Source organism: Elgaria multicarinata, chromosome 14, assembly GCF_023053635.1.
Source record: "Elgaria multicarinata webbii isolate HBS135686 ecotype San Diego chromosome 14, rElgMul1.1.pri, whole genome shotgun sequence".
NCBI lineage: Eukaryota > Metazoa > Chordata > Lepidosauria > Squamata > Anguidae > Elgaria > Elgaria multicarinata.
The window spans coordinates 12,370,571-12,386,492 of record NC_086184.1 but is presented as its reverse complement, the minus strand read 5'-3'; the positions used below and the strand labels follow the sequence as shown (position 1 = coordinate 12,386,492).

At 40.4% G+C, this 15,922-nt stretch overlaps 1 protein-coding gene across 5 annotated transcripts in view; it reads left to right on the top strand.

Annotated features, from left to right (window-relative positions):
- The window catches only part of PHKB (phosphorylase kinase regulatory subunit beta), a 150,285-nt gene that overhangs the window by 88,176 nt on the left and 46,187 nt on the right, over positions 1-15,922 (top strand). For all 5 annotated transcript variants that reach the window (XM_063141265.1, XM_063141266.1, XM_063141263.1 and 2 more), the window contains 4 exons: positions 1,402-1,560; positions 2,507-2,601; positions 14,047-14,102; positions 14,860-14,953. In XM_063141265.1, coding sequence (XP_062997335.1) covers positions 1,402-1,560; positions 2,507-2,601; positions 14,047-14,102; positions 14,860-14,953 — 404 coding nt within the window. The remainder of the gene's footprint in view (positions 1-1,401; positions 1,561-2,506; positions 2,602-14,046; positions 14,103-14,859; positions 14,954-15,922) is intronic.

Here is a 15,922-nt window from a genome sequence, read left to right as displayed (position 1 = left end):
TAAATAAGCGTGCATACAATATAATCAGTGTTCTGATAACAAAAAAACTTCAATAAGCAACTAATGGGGGCACAACTTGGTGGGGGTTGGGGGCAGGAGGGCTCTTTCACTTAAAGATGTTTCCATTTAACTCTGTGTTCGTCTTTTAAGGTACAAAACACTGTCTTTGATTCAGATTGTCTTGTGTTATATGCAGGTTCTCAGGGTGCGGGTAGATTTGCTAGGGATGGAACCTTGCTGCTACCCTACAAAGACCCTGTTCAGAAGACACCTTAAACCATGACTTTAACCACGGTGCTTAAGCCAGAAAGCTGGTCTGTGTTCAGAAGACACCTTAAACCACAGCTTTAACCACAGTGAGTAAGGCTTTTGTCTTAGTCACTGTGGTTAAACCGTGGTTTAAGGTGCCTTCTGAACACGGACCGGCTTTTTGGCTTAACCACTGTGGTTAAAGCCGTGGTTTAAAGTGTCTTCTGAACAGGCCACTGTATATGATTTGTGGGGGTAGTTTAAAACACAGTATGGGTAGGCTGCAGTGGGGATGGGTGAACTTCTCACCTACATTTCTCCCTCCTCGACCTCTTTCTTAAAAATCTATTTTCCTCCCTGGGGAGCTGCTTCCAATTACAGCAGACTAGTGAGTGAAAAAATCTTTAAAAAGTGCATGTGATGTGTATGGGGCGGGGGAGGAGGAGTGTTGGATAAGGAGAAAACTGCAGGTAGGTGAGGACTTCAGCTTCCTTGCTCTTCCCTCCCCCATTGCACATTAAATGAGTTTGCTGCCATCACATGGCAAAATCAGCTCTCCCCTCCATTTTGTTCCTTGTTCACTTAAGAAAATGTGAGACACCTTTAAATAGTAACATGTGAGAATTAAGGTGTACAGTGTTATTGTAGAGGACAATGGCTGAAATGTAATAATATATAACCCATGGCTAGTTAACGTGTTTTCTTTTCCAGTGATAAACAAAGAGATCAGAAGTGGCTCAAACATTGTGTTTATAACCATTCTTCCTCCTTTTCCACTCAATATTTAGGTTCATTTTAATTCTAGCCCGAAGCTTTCATACTCCTTTCCCAACAACAGTTGTATACGGTTCCTGTTCTGTAGCACCAGAGCAACAATAGTGCCTCTAAAAAAGTGCAGGTTTTTCCCCCCATCTGTCAAAAATTACTATTTTGTCGGAACCAGTTTATATACATTGCATCTGTTCAGTCAAGGCATAAATAAACCTGTGTGCAATACAGCAGTTTCTGTTCTTGACGGGCTATGGCATGGAATGATAACTAGGCATGACAATATTTACAGCATTTGGGTTGCCCGTGGGGACAGGTTTTTTTTCCTATTTTAAAGTAATGTAATTTGAAATATCTCTAACTGCACACTTTAAAACTTCACAGGCCACCCCATTGTACCCAAGTATTATTATGTGCCAGCTGACTTTGTTGAACTGGAAAAGAAAAACCCTGGCAGTCAGAAACGATTTCCTAGCAACCATGGACGGGATGGGAAGTTTTTTCTGTGGGGACAATCTCTTTATATCATTGCAAAACTTCTTGGTAAGTAGACCCTGGGACCAAATAGACTCTGAAGAATCTGAGTTTGCTTGATTTCCCCCCTGAAGCTTGGTTTTTGTGTGGCTTTGTGAAATTTGAAAGCTGTATAAAGAAGTGCTTATTACATATGTCTGTCAGTGAGGGCCAGTTCTGATGTAATATTTTGATCCAGTTCAGATGTAATGTTCTTGAGCTGATTAACCACAGTTATTTGGCTCAAGGACAGCTTGTCCACACACTCTTGCATCATCACTTTTTTTGCATGTCTGGCTTTGGCACTGATAGTGTGGCGTGTTTAATCCACATTTTCCCATTACATAAACCACAATTTCCTATTATACCTGAACTGGTTTCAAGACATGCTATTAGCAATGAATTTGGATACACAAAGGGAGAGGTGAGGATAGAGTGATGAATGTAGGCATGAGACTTCTTCATGGCTTGTTGTAGGGGTGGGCAGCCTGGTGCCGTCTAGATGGTTTGACTACAACTCCCAAAAGCCCCAGCCAGCATGGGCAATGGACACGAATTATGGGGTTTGTAATTGAAAACCTCTGGACTATGCTAGGTTGCCTACTTTGCTCAAGACTATTACCTCTTAACTCGGACTTAGTCTAAAGAATGACTTTTCAAGTGTGTGTTTTTAAGTGCATGTACACTAAAAATGTTTCTACCTGAATTGGATTGTCCACATAGCTTGCTTGTAAACACGGGATTCCTGTGTGAGTACCTTGTGTGGATAATACATTCTGGCAAAAATACGCTGAGATGCACTGAATAGTCCAGACACCAGCCTCTATATTCTATGATTTCTCTTGAGTAGTTTGTTCAGTTTCTGCTCTCGTTGCTTTTTGAACTTGCATATACCAAAGTAATAAATTGTGTAATAGTGACAAATGCTTTCAATTATCAATTGACAAGTGATGAATTGTTGGTGGTTTGCTTTCAGTTGACGGTTTAGTCAGTGTTAAAGACATCGATCCAGTGAAGCGTTTCATACCTCCCCAAGATCAACGAAACGTTAGCATGAGATTCTCTAATCAGGTATGAGTGCATTCAGTAAAAATATTACCATTGAGAGGACTGCTTATCCTTCAGATATTATAGTGGCAGTAACATTGCACGATTAGTCTATGCTGTAGTCTGTTCTGCATGGAAGAGATACTAGGGGTACAGAATGAATGAATGAATAACAGGGAATTGTAGTATTTGTTGCTGGAGTAATCTCTGTTGTTTTGGCTGTTGGAATAGACAATACTGGCTAGATGATCTGACCCATTATAAGACATTTAATAAGCCAGCAGACCCACTACACAAGTTTGAACTGTTGATGCACAGCCTGCCTGGTCTATCCCAGTTGGCTTACTAAAATGATCTCAGCAGCCAACTGGGCTCTTTCTGGAAGAACTGGTGTTGCTGGGATAACCCCTGTGCTACAAGGGTCAAGCTGAAGGGCTCAGCCCTGTCAGGTTGAGCAAGCATCCATCAAATGCCTATCCTGTAGCTTACTATTCCCCCCCTCTTTTTCAAAAGTTAGGAACTATGTATCAGAAGCACTACATTTGTAGTGGACTACATTTGGCTGATGGCTGCAAGGGTCATATTCACTAGTGAGCTCATTCTATCCTCAGAGAAGATGCGGTGCAGACATTCAGTATGAGATGGTTGTTAAGGTTGCTGGCTGAACAGATCATGCTGTAACTTCAGATAAGAAATTGCAACATGAGATGTAGTGTCATTGGCCGTCTTGAACTTCATGCACCTGTCTGAAGCAGTGTGTCTTCTCTGCAGTTTGGAAAAATGGGATTCAGATGCCCGTGTAGTTTATTTCTCCAGGGGGGCAGCCAAGTGAAAACATGGCTTTTTAACAAAGCTTTTAATGGTTAAATTCACTAAGATGGCACATTGTTTTAACTGTTCTAATTGTTTTGCTGCTTTTAAATTATATATTGTTTTAACTTGGTTTATGGTTTAATTTGTTTTTAGCTGTGTATATTTACTGTTTTATATATGCTTTTATCTGTACACTGCCCTGAGAGCTTAATGATATAGGGCGGGATATAATTTTTTAAAATAAATAAATAAATGCCCCCCTTTTGGTCAAGGCTGTAGTGTCAGACAGAACTTTACAAAGGCTTTCTTGAAGCAGTGACCTCTGACTTTCCCTCCAACATGGCAGTGGCAAATTATGGGCTGGATCAGATCAGACTTTGCTCCTAGTCCATCTGTTTGCATGGAGAAGAGCCAGTGTTTAGATGTCCTCTCCACCTGTCCAGTATGCCTGCCTCTGATGCCTATATGAGGATGGAACACACAGATACGGCCTACATAAGAACCACATGATGTAGGCCTAAGCAGATACACTGTATTTGCACGTTCCCGTCTCTGTGTGGACATGTTGTATGAGGGCTGAGCGTGCCAGGTAGGCGGGGTGGGAGGAGGGGTGGATATGTGTGCATTGTTTCCCCTGCACATGATTTGGGGGGGGGGGATACCTCTTGCTGAATCCATCCCTGGGTGGAACCAAGTGAAATCATCCACCTACCCATTTTAATTCCTTTCAGATGCAGTTCAGTGCAACCTCATCAGTTTGTAGTGGTCTCTGTGTATCACATCTCATCTCATCATCGTTTTAGGTGTTAGAACACAAAAATGTCTGCAGAGCGTATCCACATGTTTATTTTTCATCTGGTTGTCATATCTGTGTTTCCGATTTCATGACACTAATATCTTTCATTTATTTTGAGACCTCTAGACCTTATTCTTTTGTTTTATGTTTATGAATTTGCTACAGTACTTTATCTGAATGTTTACCGATGCCATTCCATCTAATTTAAGCTGCAGTCCTATCCTCAGCAATGTGGGAATAAATCCCATTGAACCCAGTGGGACTTGCTTCTGAATAGAAATACCTGGGATTGTGCTGTTAACTAATTAATGCATAGTCAATGTGCAGCTGAATGTTTCAGATTCTCCTGTCTTCGTTTGCTTTGAAGTGTTAAGAAACTAGCCCAAAATGGAAACTGGAACATAACACATTTCACCTAATTATGTCTTCAGAAACCAAAAGCCACTTCAGTTCTTAAAGTGCTTTGTTCCTTTTCCTCTACAAATGTATCAAATTAAACCATCTCATTTTGTTCAAAAGCAAATTAAAAAATCCATTTAGTCATCTCAATGTATGTAACATTAGATAGCTAGTGGAAGCAAAAACAATCAGCCCAAATTTAACACTTAAAAAAAAAGGCAATCCTATTCATTAATGGGGGATCCATTGAAGTTATTTTCATTAGTAATAAAACAATTTAATCATACCCAAGTTTTGCTGTATCACAGATTGCCATTACAAAAGTCTTTTTCTAGTAATTAGCACCTTTTATATAGACGATTATCTTGGAGCCAGATCTGTCTAAAGACAGGTTGTTCTTTCTCCAATAACTGCAATTCTCTTGCAGGAAAATGCTGATCTGCATTTAATACAGTTCCATTCTGCCCCTGGATAAATAGTTATGTGGCATTTGCAGTGTGTGGACAAAGCAGAACTGCAAAATATTCTCTATGGTTGCTGCTGTTTTGTGTCTGCCTGTACTCTTGTTAGTACGCTGCTTTATGAGGGTGCAGCCCTGAAAAGTGCCCAAAAATACTTTAAAAAATGGCCCAGCCTTTAAATCCATAAAAGTTTCAAGTAAGATTGGGTAGTTCCATTGTGCAGTATGCCTTTTGAGAGTGCACTGTGATATTATATCACAATAAATGCAAAGAATACACATGGTGATTTGTTTCTTCCAGCGAGTGCCATAAAATATCTTTATTCAAGCATTTTCCCTTCAGTCATAAAACAGACAGAATCACAAATCCAATAAATAAGACATAAAAGTTCCTTTCCTTCTCTCGACAATGGTTTCATCAGGCATCTATTAAAAATTCATTTACATTTAACCTTGTTTTATAACCTGTCTGTTTGAGCTGCAGTCTTTCTTCACTATAGCTGATGCTGCCAAAAATTCCTTTGAATAGTTAGGGTCCTTTTGTATGTTTAGGATGTGTCGACAGTCTGGTTTATTTATTTAAACCAATTATATCCCACCTGTAAAACATCTGAGCCACCTTACATAATTAAATTATGTAATTACATAATTAAAAACAATAATTACATAATTAAAATAATAATTTTGTAAAAAAATAATCACCATAGAACCAAAACAAAATCAGTACATTTGAACTAGCCTCTGCAGTTTTTTAAAGACTGAAAGTAAATTGTGTCATAGGCAGCATTGGTTGCTTTGAAGACCCGTAGCTTAAACTGCCTTCACTTTTCTTGGATTTGACCATGTTGGTTGCCTTCAGAGTGGCCAATAACTCCTCTTAGACCCACTGTAGATACAGTGGTTTCAGGTGTGCTCTGACCACACCATTTCTCTAGGTTCGTTAATATAACTCTCATTGATACTTATATCTTCCTGTGTCACCATGTAGTGCTGGGACCATGCAGAGATGAAGAAACCCCACCTGTGCTTATTGGTGGGGTGTTACCTGAACCTGGAATAATGTGATGGCATAACTGTAGTGTGCACCATCATTGACTTATTTATTTATTATTTATTTATTTATTACATTTTTATACCGCCCAATAACTGAAGCTCTCTGGGCGGTTCACCATTACTAGAAGCCAACACGGTTTTGTAAAGAACAAATCCTGTCAGACTACTTTGAACTCATTTTTTGATCAGGTAACCTCCCTTGTGGACTGTGGGAATGCTGTGGATGTAATATATCTTGACTTCAGCAAAGCTTTTGACATGATATTCTGATTAACAAAGTATTATTATAACATAATATGCCTGGGGGGAAAGAAATAGAATCAGTATGGAAGTACATTTTAGAATCCATCCTAATTTCAGGGATCAACCTCATGGATTTCTTTCAGCTCCCAAAGAGTTACATATCGTTCCTTGACACTTTGGGACTTTTTTCCTCCCTCCTTTTTTCTGAATTATGCATCACGTAGATGGGTGTGGTCTGATAATGACAAAGGTTTGAATTTTAATCCTTTTGGATTTGACATTGCATGGTTGACCTAGTGAGAACATATCTACACTAGAAACCAGTTTATTTATTTTATTTATTTATTTAAAACATTTATATCCTGCCCTATATCATTAAGATCGGCATACAGATAAAAGCATATAGTATAAAACTATAAATATGCACAGTTAAAAACAAATTAAACCATGAACCAAGTTAAAACAATATATAATTTAAAAGCAGTAAGAGCAGTTAAAACAATGTGCCATCTTAGTGAATTTAACCATTAAAGGCTTTGTTAAAAAGCCATGTTTTCACTTGGTGCCAGAATAAAATCAGCGTTGGCACCAGTCGGGCCTCCAAGGGGAGGGCATTCCACAGTCGGAGTGCCACAACAGAGAAAGCCCTCTCCCTTGTCCCATCATATTGTATATGTTGCGTTGGTGGGCTGTGGAGAAGGGCTCCCCCAACAGATCTCAAGTCTCGGGCAGGCATATATACTGTAAAGAGAGGCGCTCCCTCAAGTATTGAGGTCCCAAGCCATTTAGGGCTTTAAACGTCATTACCAACACCTTGAATTCCGACTGGAAGCGTATAGGCAGCCAGTGCAGTTCTTTTAAGACCGGTGTGATGTGGTCTCTGTAAGATATACCCACCAGCAGTTTAGCTGCTGCATTTTGCACTAGCTGCAACTTCAAGGGCAGCCCCACGTAAAGTGCGTCACCTCCAGTCCCAGGGAATTCTGAGAATTGTATCTCTAAGGGCAGGGAGTTGCTAGAAATACTTACCCAGACCTCTTGGCACCCCACCAAATTACAACCCCCAGGATTTTGTGGGGGACACCATGGCAGTGAAGGGGGAATAACATTGATATACATTTGCAGTGTAGATAGAGCTTGAGTCCATAGACCTTGCTTACCACCAGAATGGTTGGCCCCTTCCCAGAGTCACATGGATAACAACAAAGCTTATTTTCAAGTTTCTGTTGTAATATTTGTAATGCTGTTTGGATTGTCTTATAATAGGATAATAGTGGCTTACACTAAATTGTATTTTTAAAACTTGGTCTCCATTCTCTCTTTAAAGATGCCTTTATATACTGGAAAACATCCAGTTCTCTTGAAACTACCAGGATTTACAAACACAGCCTAATGAGCACACATTACACTTATATGTGGGGAACTCAGAACTCAATTATATTACGTCCACCGCAAAAAGAAAATCCCTCAAGCACCATATAGTATTGGATGCACTGTGTTTTAGGATCCTTTAACTGGGATTGCAATCTTTGTCTTTAAGATTATTTGTGTGTGTTTGCTTTATATGGTACAGAAAATACGCTCCAGCTGAGTGATTTATAAAGGATTGCCTGTAAATGCAGTATTATCTTGATGAAGTGCATTAGCAGTTATTACAGCTAAAGCTAAACTGCTAAAGCCTGTAGAAGTTGATGCAGCAAAGTGACAGGCTTTATTATGTGTTAGAACACTCCGTAACACATACCACACCCCAGCACAAAACTATAGCAACCCAATCTTCTTTTTGCGTGCATATCGAAATAGTGGGTTTACATTTCCCTTTAACCATTTCCCCCCCTGTTACTTCTATGCTTGTTACATCTCATACAACTGCCAAACTGTCAACATACTAACCAAAGATTTTTTATTACTATTATTCTGCGGTACCAAGTAGAACTGAAAATACAGAACTACAATAAGTGAGGTTGGCACAAATGGGCCATATTTTCATTCCTCTATTAAGAGGCATCTTGATCAGTATTCAGTGTTTTGAACGCTGCAGTGATATTAAGGGGATGTTGTCACTGGATGTAGCACTTACAGGTGACTAACATCACTTTGAGATGCTTTGGGAAATAGCTATAAATCTCAATTGGTTACTGATCAGTAGGTTGAAGAAGGCATTTGTGCTGTGACTTCCGATTGGTTTGTCGGGGTCACAAGTATGTTCACCTTCCCTCATAGCGTTTCCAAGGGAGGTATTTATGGAGACAGCTTATGTTTCTGCATTAGGCAGAGGCTCTGGTTTTAAATAGGTAAGAGGCACCCGTGATCTTTTAGAACTCAAACTTTATGTGATGTTAAATGTGTCATTAGGAACTATGGCAGGTTCTTTATTTACTTAGTAACAGTCCACATCCTCGCATTTTTCATCAGGACCAAAGGGAGGGGAGACATAAACCTTTCCTTCCCAGATACAATCCCAACGAAAATCTGCCTCCTACCCCATATATGCGTACATGCGCATGCGCGCGCGCACACACAGTTCTAAGGCTTTTGGGGGAAAATGCTGCCATTGGCAGGATGTGGCTAAAAGCAGCAAGGCCTGATTTGAATCAGCCTCTGCCTGATGTCATTCTCCCGTTTGGCTTGGGGTGGGGTGGGTTCTGTTCTCCTTGCCTTACCATGTTTCATTCCCATCCACAGTCTTCCAGTTGTGTTTGTCAAATTTCCTTCCTCCTTTTGTATGGCCACAATTTCTGCAGCCCTGCATCCATTAGCTTATATATACCTGAGATGCGTGGTGGGTTTTTTTTTTTTAAAAAAGAAAGAAACATGACCATGAATAAATCATTAACTTGAATTATATTTTCAAAGCTGCCAACTCCAGATACCTGGTTTTTCACTGTCTTTCTAAGAAACTGAAAAGATTTACCTTTTCCTCTTACTTAATAGACAGGAGCAGCGTCCCAGCTGTATATGCACTGCACAGAGTTGCTTGAAGTATTCCACGCTCCTCCCCCAAAGACTGACTTTTCACACAAGCAGGCACTCTAAAATAAAAATGACTGAAGCATCGAGTCACCTGGAGAAAAGATTGCAGCCCCTTGCTGATAGAGTACTTCATCAAGTGCAGCAATCCATGAAATCCTGCTCACTAGCAAAAAGATTTAAATGAGAAATAAAGGCAGCAGCCATTTCTTCTCGGGCAAAAACTCTAACCGGATTTTTAGCCTTCGCAATATTTGTCTGCCTAAATTATTTTGCTGTATATATCTTTCTTTGGGAAATTAAACTCAGATTATAAAACCAAAGTAGCTGTTACTCCTGACTGCAGATGTTTAATTAATTAATTAATTAAATAAATAAATAAATTTATTACCATCATCCCCTTAATAGCTAATGTTCTCTGGGCAACATATAGCATATCAATAAAACAATTTAGAAGCATGGAATACAAATATTATGAAACAGCTTTAAAAATCAATATGACAGAAGAGAGTGTTTATCACTCCGTTTCTTCTACACCTCATTATTATTATTGTCATCATTATCAGCATAAATATGTGTGAAAACAGACATATACATATATTATGAAAAAATCCAGATTTTGTGGTCCTACATTTCTCATCGTTTTTCAAAGAGATTGACATAGTCATAAATATAGTCATAAATATAGACACTGAATCCTATTACGACAACTGTTTTTGAGTGGCTTTTCTAAAACAAAAACAAAAAGCTAGCCATCCTGATATCTGGCCGTGAATCTCCGTAATAACAAGGGTTCTGTGATTTTCCTGACTGCACTATATGCTGTTCTGCCTGAGAGGTACTAACCTGAACAGTCAAGCACAGAGACACCTGACTGGAATTTAATCACTTCTTAGGTTGAGGTAGATTGATTTCAGTATTCTGTTCTTGCATTCTCCATTTCACAGCTTGAACTAGTTACACACCTAAACCAGGCCTTGGTGAGAGTGAAGTCACGCCTCTCCCATTTCTTGGCCAGAGGACCTCTTCCCTGTAGCAGGAAAAAACTACACTTGTTTAATTCCTCCCCATTGTGCACAGGAACATCTGTGTGTCTGTAAGGGGGAAAAATGCACCAAATAGCACGGGCACAAAAGAAACAAGCTCTGATGCTTAGAGAATTCATATTTTTTAAAAAATATTTGTATCCAAAGGTGCTCAACGTTTCGGACAGGGAGTCCTTCATCAGGAGCTATAACAATTCAAAATAAACAAGTTAAAATAGAAAAGAGGAAAGAGAAACAACACCCAGAAACTAAGTTACATTCTTTGAAAAATTGTTTTGTGAATCACAACTATTCTTGTATATAAGATTTGTTGTTAACAGAAAATTGCATGGAAAATTTCCAGCCTTTATACCTTGTCAATCCTACAGGGTAGGTATTATAGCTTGTTATTCATAATGAACAGATATTTCAGTTCAAAAGTCCGGTTTCTTTGTTTTTAACATCATTGCTTCTCACATTAATGATAGCAAGTACCTTTTCTTTAATATATACACACCTAAACCAGGCCTTGGTGAGAGAGAAGTCACGCCTCCCCTGTTTCTTGGCCAGAGGACCTCTTGCCTGTAGCAGGGAAAAGCTACACTTGTTTAATTCCTCCCCATTGTGCACAGGAACATCTGTCAGGAACTGAGCCAACTACTCACTTGAACCTTATGAAATACCTGGAGACCAAAAGGTTATGGGCTGATGTAGTGACATAACATCCATCTTGCTGACCTGATCAACATGGAAAGAAAATCTAGCTCAAAGGGACTTGCTGATTGCTCAAACGTTGCTTTGAGGCTTGATAGAAAACCAAGTTCCACACTTTTAAGAGTCACAGAAGTATGGTAATCATACACTTCATTGGAAGGTACTGGCTTCAAGCCATCTCACCATCGCAGGTGCCTGATTTACATTGATTTGGACTGAGGCTTAAGCATTCGTAGCGGGATGGGTTGCAAACGCTGCTGTTCTATTGTAATAAATACAGCATGTTCCTATATACCACATGCATTGTTGCAATCTCATTTTTTCAGGGACGCCTGCTCTAAGAGGAGACTAACATAAACACTTCCCTTAGGGATAGCTAGCTATAGCAGATGTTGCCAGCTTTTGCCTAAAACAAACAGCCGTCTGTACAAAGCCTGTACAGTGTAAATGGAATGTACTGCTGTGAAGAAACTGAGGTAAAAGTTAAACTGTTACGTTTTGTTTCAATGACTGAAGGACTGTGTGGGTTAACAGTAGGAGAAAAAATTATGCCTTTTACTTGAGGCTTGAGCCTGAGGAGAGAGAGATTGTAAATGTGGTGTACTGGTAAAATGGAGTTACTGTTACCACTGAGAGGGAAATGAAGCCAGGCTTCTGTTCTTGTATGTGGGAAGGCAGGATCGAAATTGAAAATATCTGAGTGGAGAATAATTTAACATTTTAAAGATGCCCATTAGCAGGGCCGGTGCTACCATAGAGGCCACTCAGGTGGCCGCCTAGAGCCCCAAGCTAAGAGGGGCGCCGGGCGCAGTGCAGCACTCACACGCGTTGGCTGTGGGCCGTCCCCGGTCCGAGGATTCAGCTGGGCCTGGGCGGGCAAGATGGCGCCCCGCGCCCGCCCAGCCAAAGTGAAGCCAGGGACACTGGGGTGGGAGTGGGGCGGCTCCACGTTCGGACTTCCGGAACGCACCCAGGAGAGAGAGAGAGAGAGAATGTATGGGTGAATGGAGTGCATGGGGTCTTTGAGTGAATGCATGTGTTCATGCATGTGTTTGTTTGGAGTGAGTGATGCTGAGTGTGTGTGTGTGTGTGTGTGTGTGTGTGTGTGTGTGAGTTGGGGAGGGATGATTTGGAGGTGATATTCCTATTAAATAATGCATTTTAGACCCATAGACGTTCCTTTCCAATTTGTTTGCTATAATTGGCATGACGTATTTCTTGCATTTTAAAATAAATTTAGAAGTTTCAAGTTTTGTGCTTCTTATTTTTTCCAGGAAACATATGTTCTTAAAAATCAAAGTTGGCATTTTTTGGGGGTGGGTGGGTTTGAAAGTAGCTCACCTTGCCTAGGGCGCAGAGTAGTCTGGCACCGGCCCTGCCCATTGGGCCTGAGTTTAAACTGAGGTGGTGTGAAGGAATGTCGGCATACCACATCTGATTGGCTGGAGGGTTTTGACTCGAGAGAATATAAGGCTCTGTTGAGAGGCATCTGGGGGAGTCTGTCAGGAGAGCTTGCCTGGGAAGTTTTGCTTGAAGAAGAGTGGTTGGGAAGCGCCTTTGTGAGAGGGAATGGGAGAACTCCACCGAGTCATGTTCGCGCTCTGCTTGCTGGATTCCCAACAGTTGCCCAACCCCAGCGTGCATGCAAGGTGAGCCACCAGACAGTCCATGGGTGCTTGGCGAAAGCGCAAATGGTTTATGCCGGCAATTTTGCACAAATTGCACTATTTACAGGCAAAATTTTGTCCAAATCATGATTTCCATAAATGTTTCCAGCCGTGAATTTGCACAAATTGTCGTTTGCGCAAATCTGCATTTGTATGCACACTCAAAAGTGGGAAACGACGAACTTGCCCGACTCAGCACGTGCCAAGTTGAGCCAGCTGAGGTATCAGCAAGCTGGCATCTGGGGGGCTGAGCTAGCAAAAGCTTGCCAAGCTCCACCCCCAAAAAGGATTCCTCTGACATCCCTAGCTGGGGAGCCTGAGGAAGACATTGACCAGGAAGAAGAACAGCCTTAAGGTCAGGAAGCCAAACAGACCATATGAGGCAGAAGCTGAAGGAAGTCTGCAAGACTCCTGGAGTAGGCTTCAGAGGAAAATGCTAAAGCATCAGTGTCAGCTGGTGGTGATGGTCTGAAGACAGAGTAGCTGCTGGACCAAATTGAAGACTTCAGAGGAAGCTTGGTGCTAGTGGTGGGATTGCCCTAGAGTAGAGTAAGGTTCCATCCAGAGTAGAGTAAGATCCCAGATTCTCCACATTGTCATTAAAATAGGCTGCAGATGTCCAGTGAAAAATCCTTCATACCAAAAGAATACTGAAATAACATATTTGTGCATGTGCTCCAACTCAGAGTTCTTTGTATGTTCTGATGTACACATGGTTATGAAATCATTCCCATTAACTTCGGTGGACAGCTCTGATCTGTGTACTTCGAGGAACTCACAGCAGGCTCCTGTAAAATCTATGGGAAAATCATTATGGATAGAGGACTTCCCATGTGTATAGTCATGTAGGCTTTGTGCTTTGTGAAATATGTTTTGCAGGTCAAAATAATAATGTTATATACCAACTGCTGCTAAATGAACATTAGACTTACATTCCTTGACAAATGCAAAATGGGTTGTTGTTTTTATAGTTCAAGCCAATTCTAATAAATCAGATGTTTGTGATTTCCCCCTCCCTTCACTGCAAAACAATAAAAAAAGTGAAGGAAGCTATCTTTAGTGTCTCAGTATCACATTCTTCAAAAGTGTATTGACAATACAGCTCCTCAGGTGGCATTGAGATTTATGTATGTTACTTCCCTGGTGCTCCATTTACTCGTCTACACTGTCAAATTGATTAGTAGGCAATAAAGAGCGAGGGAAAGCAGTAATGTGACCAGACGATGTCAGTCGTATTATTTTTCACGTTGGCCTTGTATTTCATTGCTGGTAACAATTAGCCAGCAAATGCCACCAATAAAATGTATGGTTTTACTCTTATGTTTTTAGGGTCCTCTAGAAAATGACCTGGTGGTCCACGTTGCGTTGGTCGCCGAAAGCCAACGGTAAACTATTCTGATCCTTGATAATTCTCCTTTCTTAGCTTTGAATGTGTTAGTTGGGGTCTTTTAGCACTTGAATTGGAAATTTCATGACTTGAGCGTGGAACTAGTTTGATGAACTTCATGTTTTGGTGTATGCTCAGGCCTTAAAGCCATCTTCAGGCAGAACGGTATATATCATTCCTATAAGAAGAACCCATGATTAGCTTTCACTATAAAGCCTCTGGATTAGCCAGACATAGGATAAATATTTGAAGCTTGGTCTTTTGCCTTTTCCTGGTCAACAGATCAGTGCTTTCTGCTTGCTGCACTTCAAGATCCAACCCATGCCCCTTGTTCTAGCTCCAGCAGAATGCCACTGCTCAAGGAATGACCTGCTCCAGGAATTCTGAGTTGGAGAATTCTTAATCGAGGTCTGGATTTGGTTATCAATCACCCATGGGTTCCCTGCTTGGCTCTGACAGCCTATCAGAGTAAAATTCTTCCAAGAGCTATCTGGAGAAATACCTATTGCCAAAAACCAGGTTCTTAGCTTGATTTCTCTCTCGTATGCTGTGACGTCCACTTACTTAGTACACCCTACCCCTGAAAGGCTCAAACCAGGCAACAAAAATTGTTACAAGTATGGCGTGGAATGCATTCTAGGAATGAAATCTCGTATTTGTTTTCAAAGTGATCGAGACCCTTATTTAAAAACAGGTTCCAGTTTTGCCGCACTCAAATTCTTTGTAACATTTTTTTTTCATTTTTAAAAACACAGCCTACAGGTTTTCCTAAACACATATGGAATCCAAACTCAGACTCCCCAGCAAGTTGAACCCATCCAGATATGGCCGCAACAGGAACTTGTGAAAGTAAGACATTCGTTTAGCTATTTTTTTAAAACACTTTGGTTATTAAATTACTGCATCCTAGGCAAGAATGAATTGTCTAGCTTTTGTTTTATTCTAGCTAACCCCAAACCTTTAAAAAGATATATGTATGTTGGCCAATAAATGAATGCTTTATTACAAGGCAGGGAGTGTCCCTAAAAAAAAGTATAAATGAATTATGTCAACATGAAGTAGGTGTATTATTATTTATTTATTTATTTATTTTCTAGGAAATCTTTTCTAGTATATTTTCAGGATTGTACTTAGAACAAGAAATGCTCCTAGTCCTGCATAGTCTCAGTGTGTCTTGTTGTAAACAAGGGCCAATTCAGATTACATTGAACAGCCATAGTTTAAGTCCAAGTCAAGTTTATTGTACTTAGCAACCAGCCACCGTACAGCTTCACATAGATATGTTACATTCATTCATTTGTTCCCTTGGCCTTTGTGCGCAAGAGCAGGGCCAGCACAAGAAATTTAGCAGTTCTAAAAGTTACATATTTGTTAAAACCATTAAAACCCCCAGTTTTTCGAGGGATGATCTTCCCTTCATCCGAACTAGCAAAGGAAGAATATTTTTTTTCCTAATGTCTGAATAGACTTTGCACTCTAAATAAAATGGGTGACATCTTCTAAAATAAAAAGGTTGCAAGGACAACCTTTAAAGTAACCTCATTACTGAGATTAGTTGATGACCAAAATTGTCACTGACAACCACACGCATCCAAAATGAAATATGCTTTTAGGTTATATGTACCTGTGTCAGTGCTGATCTTGCCTCCATGTATGCACCTCCTTCATGTTGATGGTCCTGTTCACTTCATAGAGATGCACTTGTAAATCTGCTTCCTCCATTGAAATGGGTCTTTAGCTGGGGAGCTTCATGTATGAGTTGGAGCTCTCCCAACTGCAGGAAATGATTGAATTGTCTAAATAAGTAGTGAGTGAGCT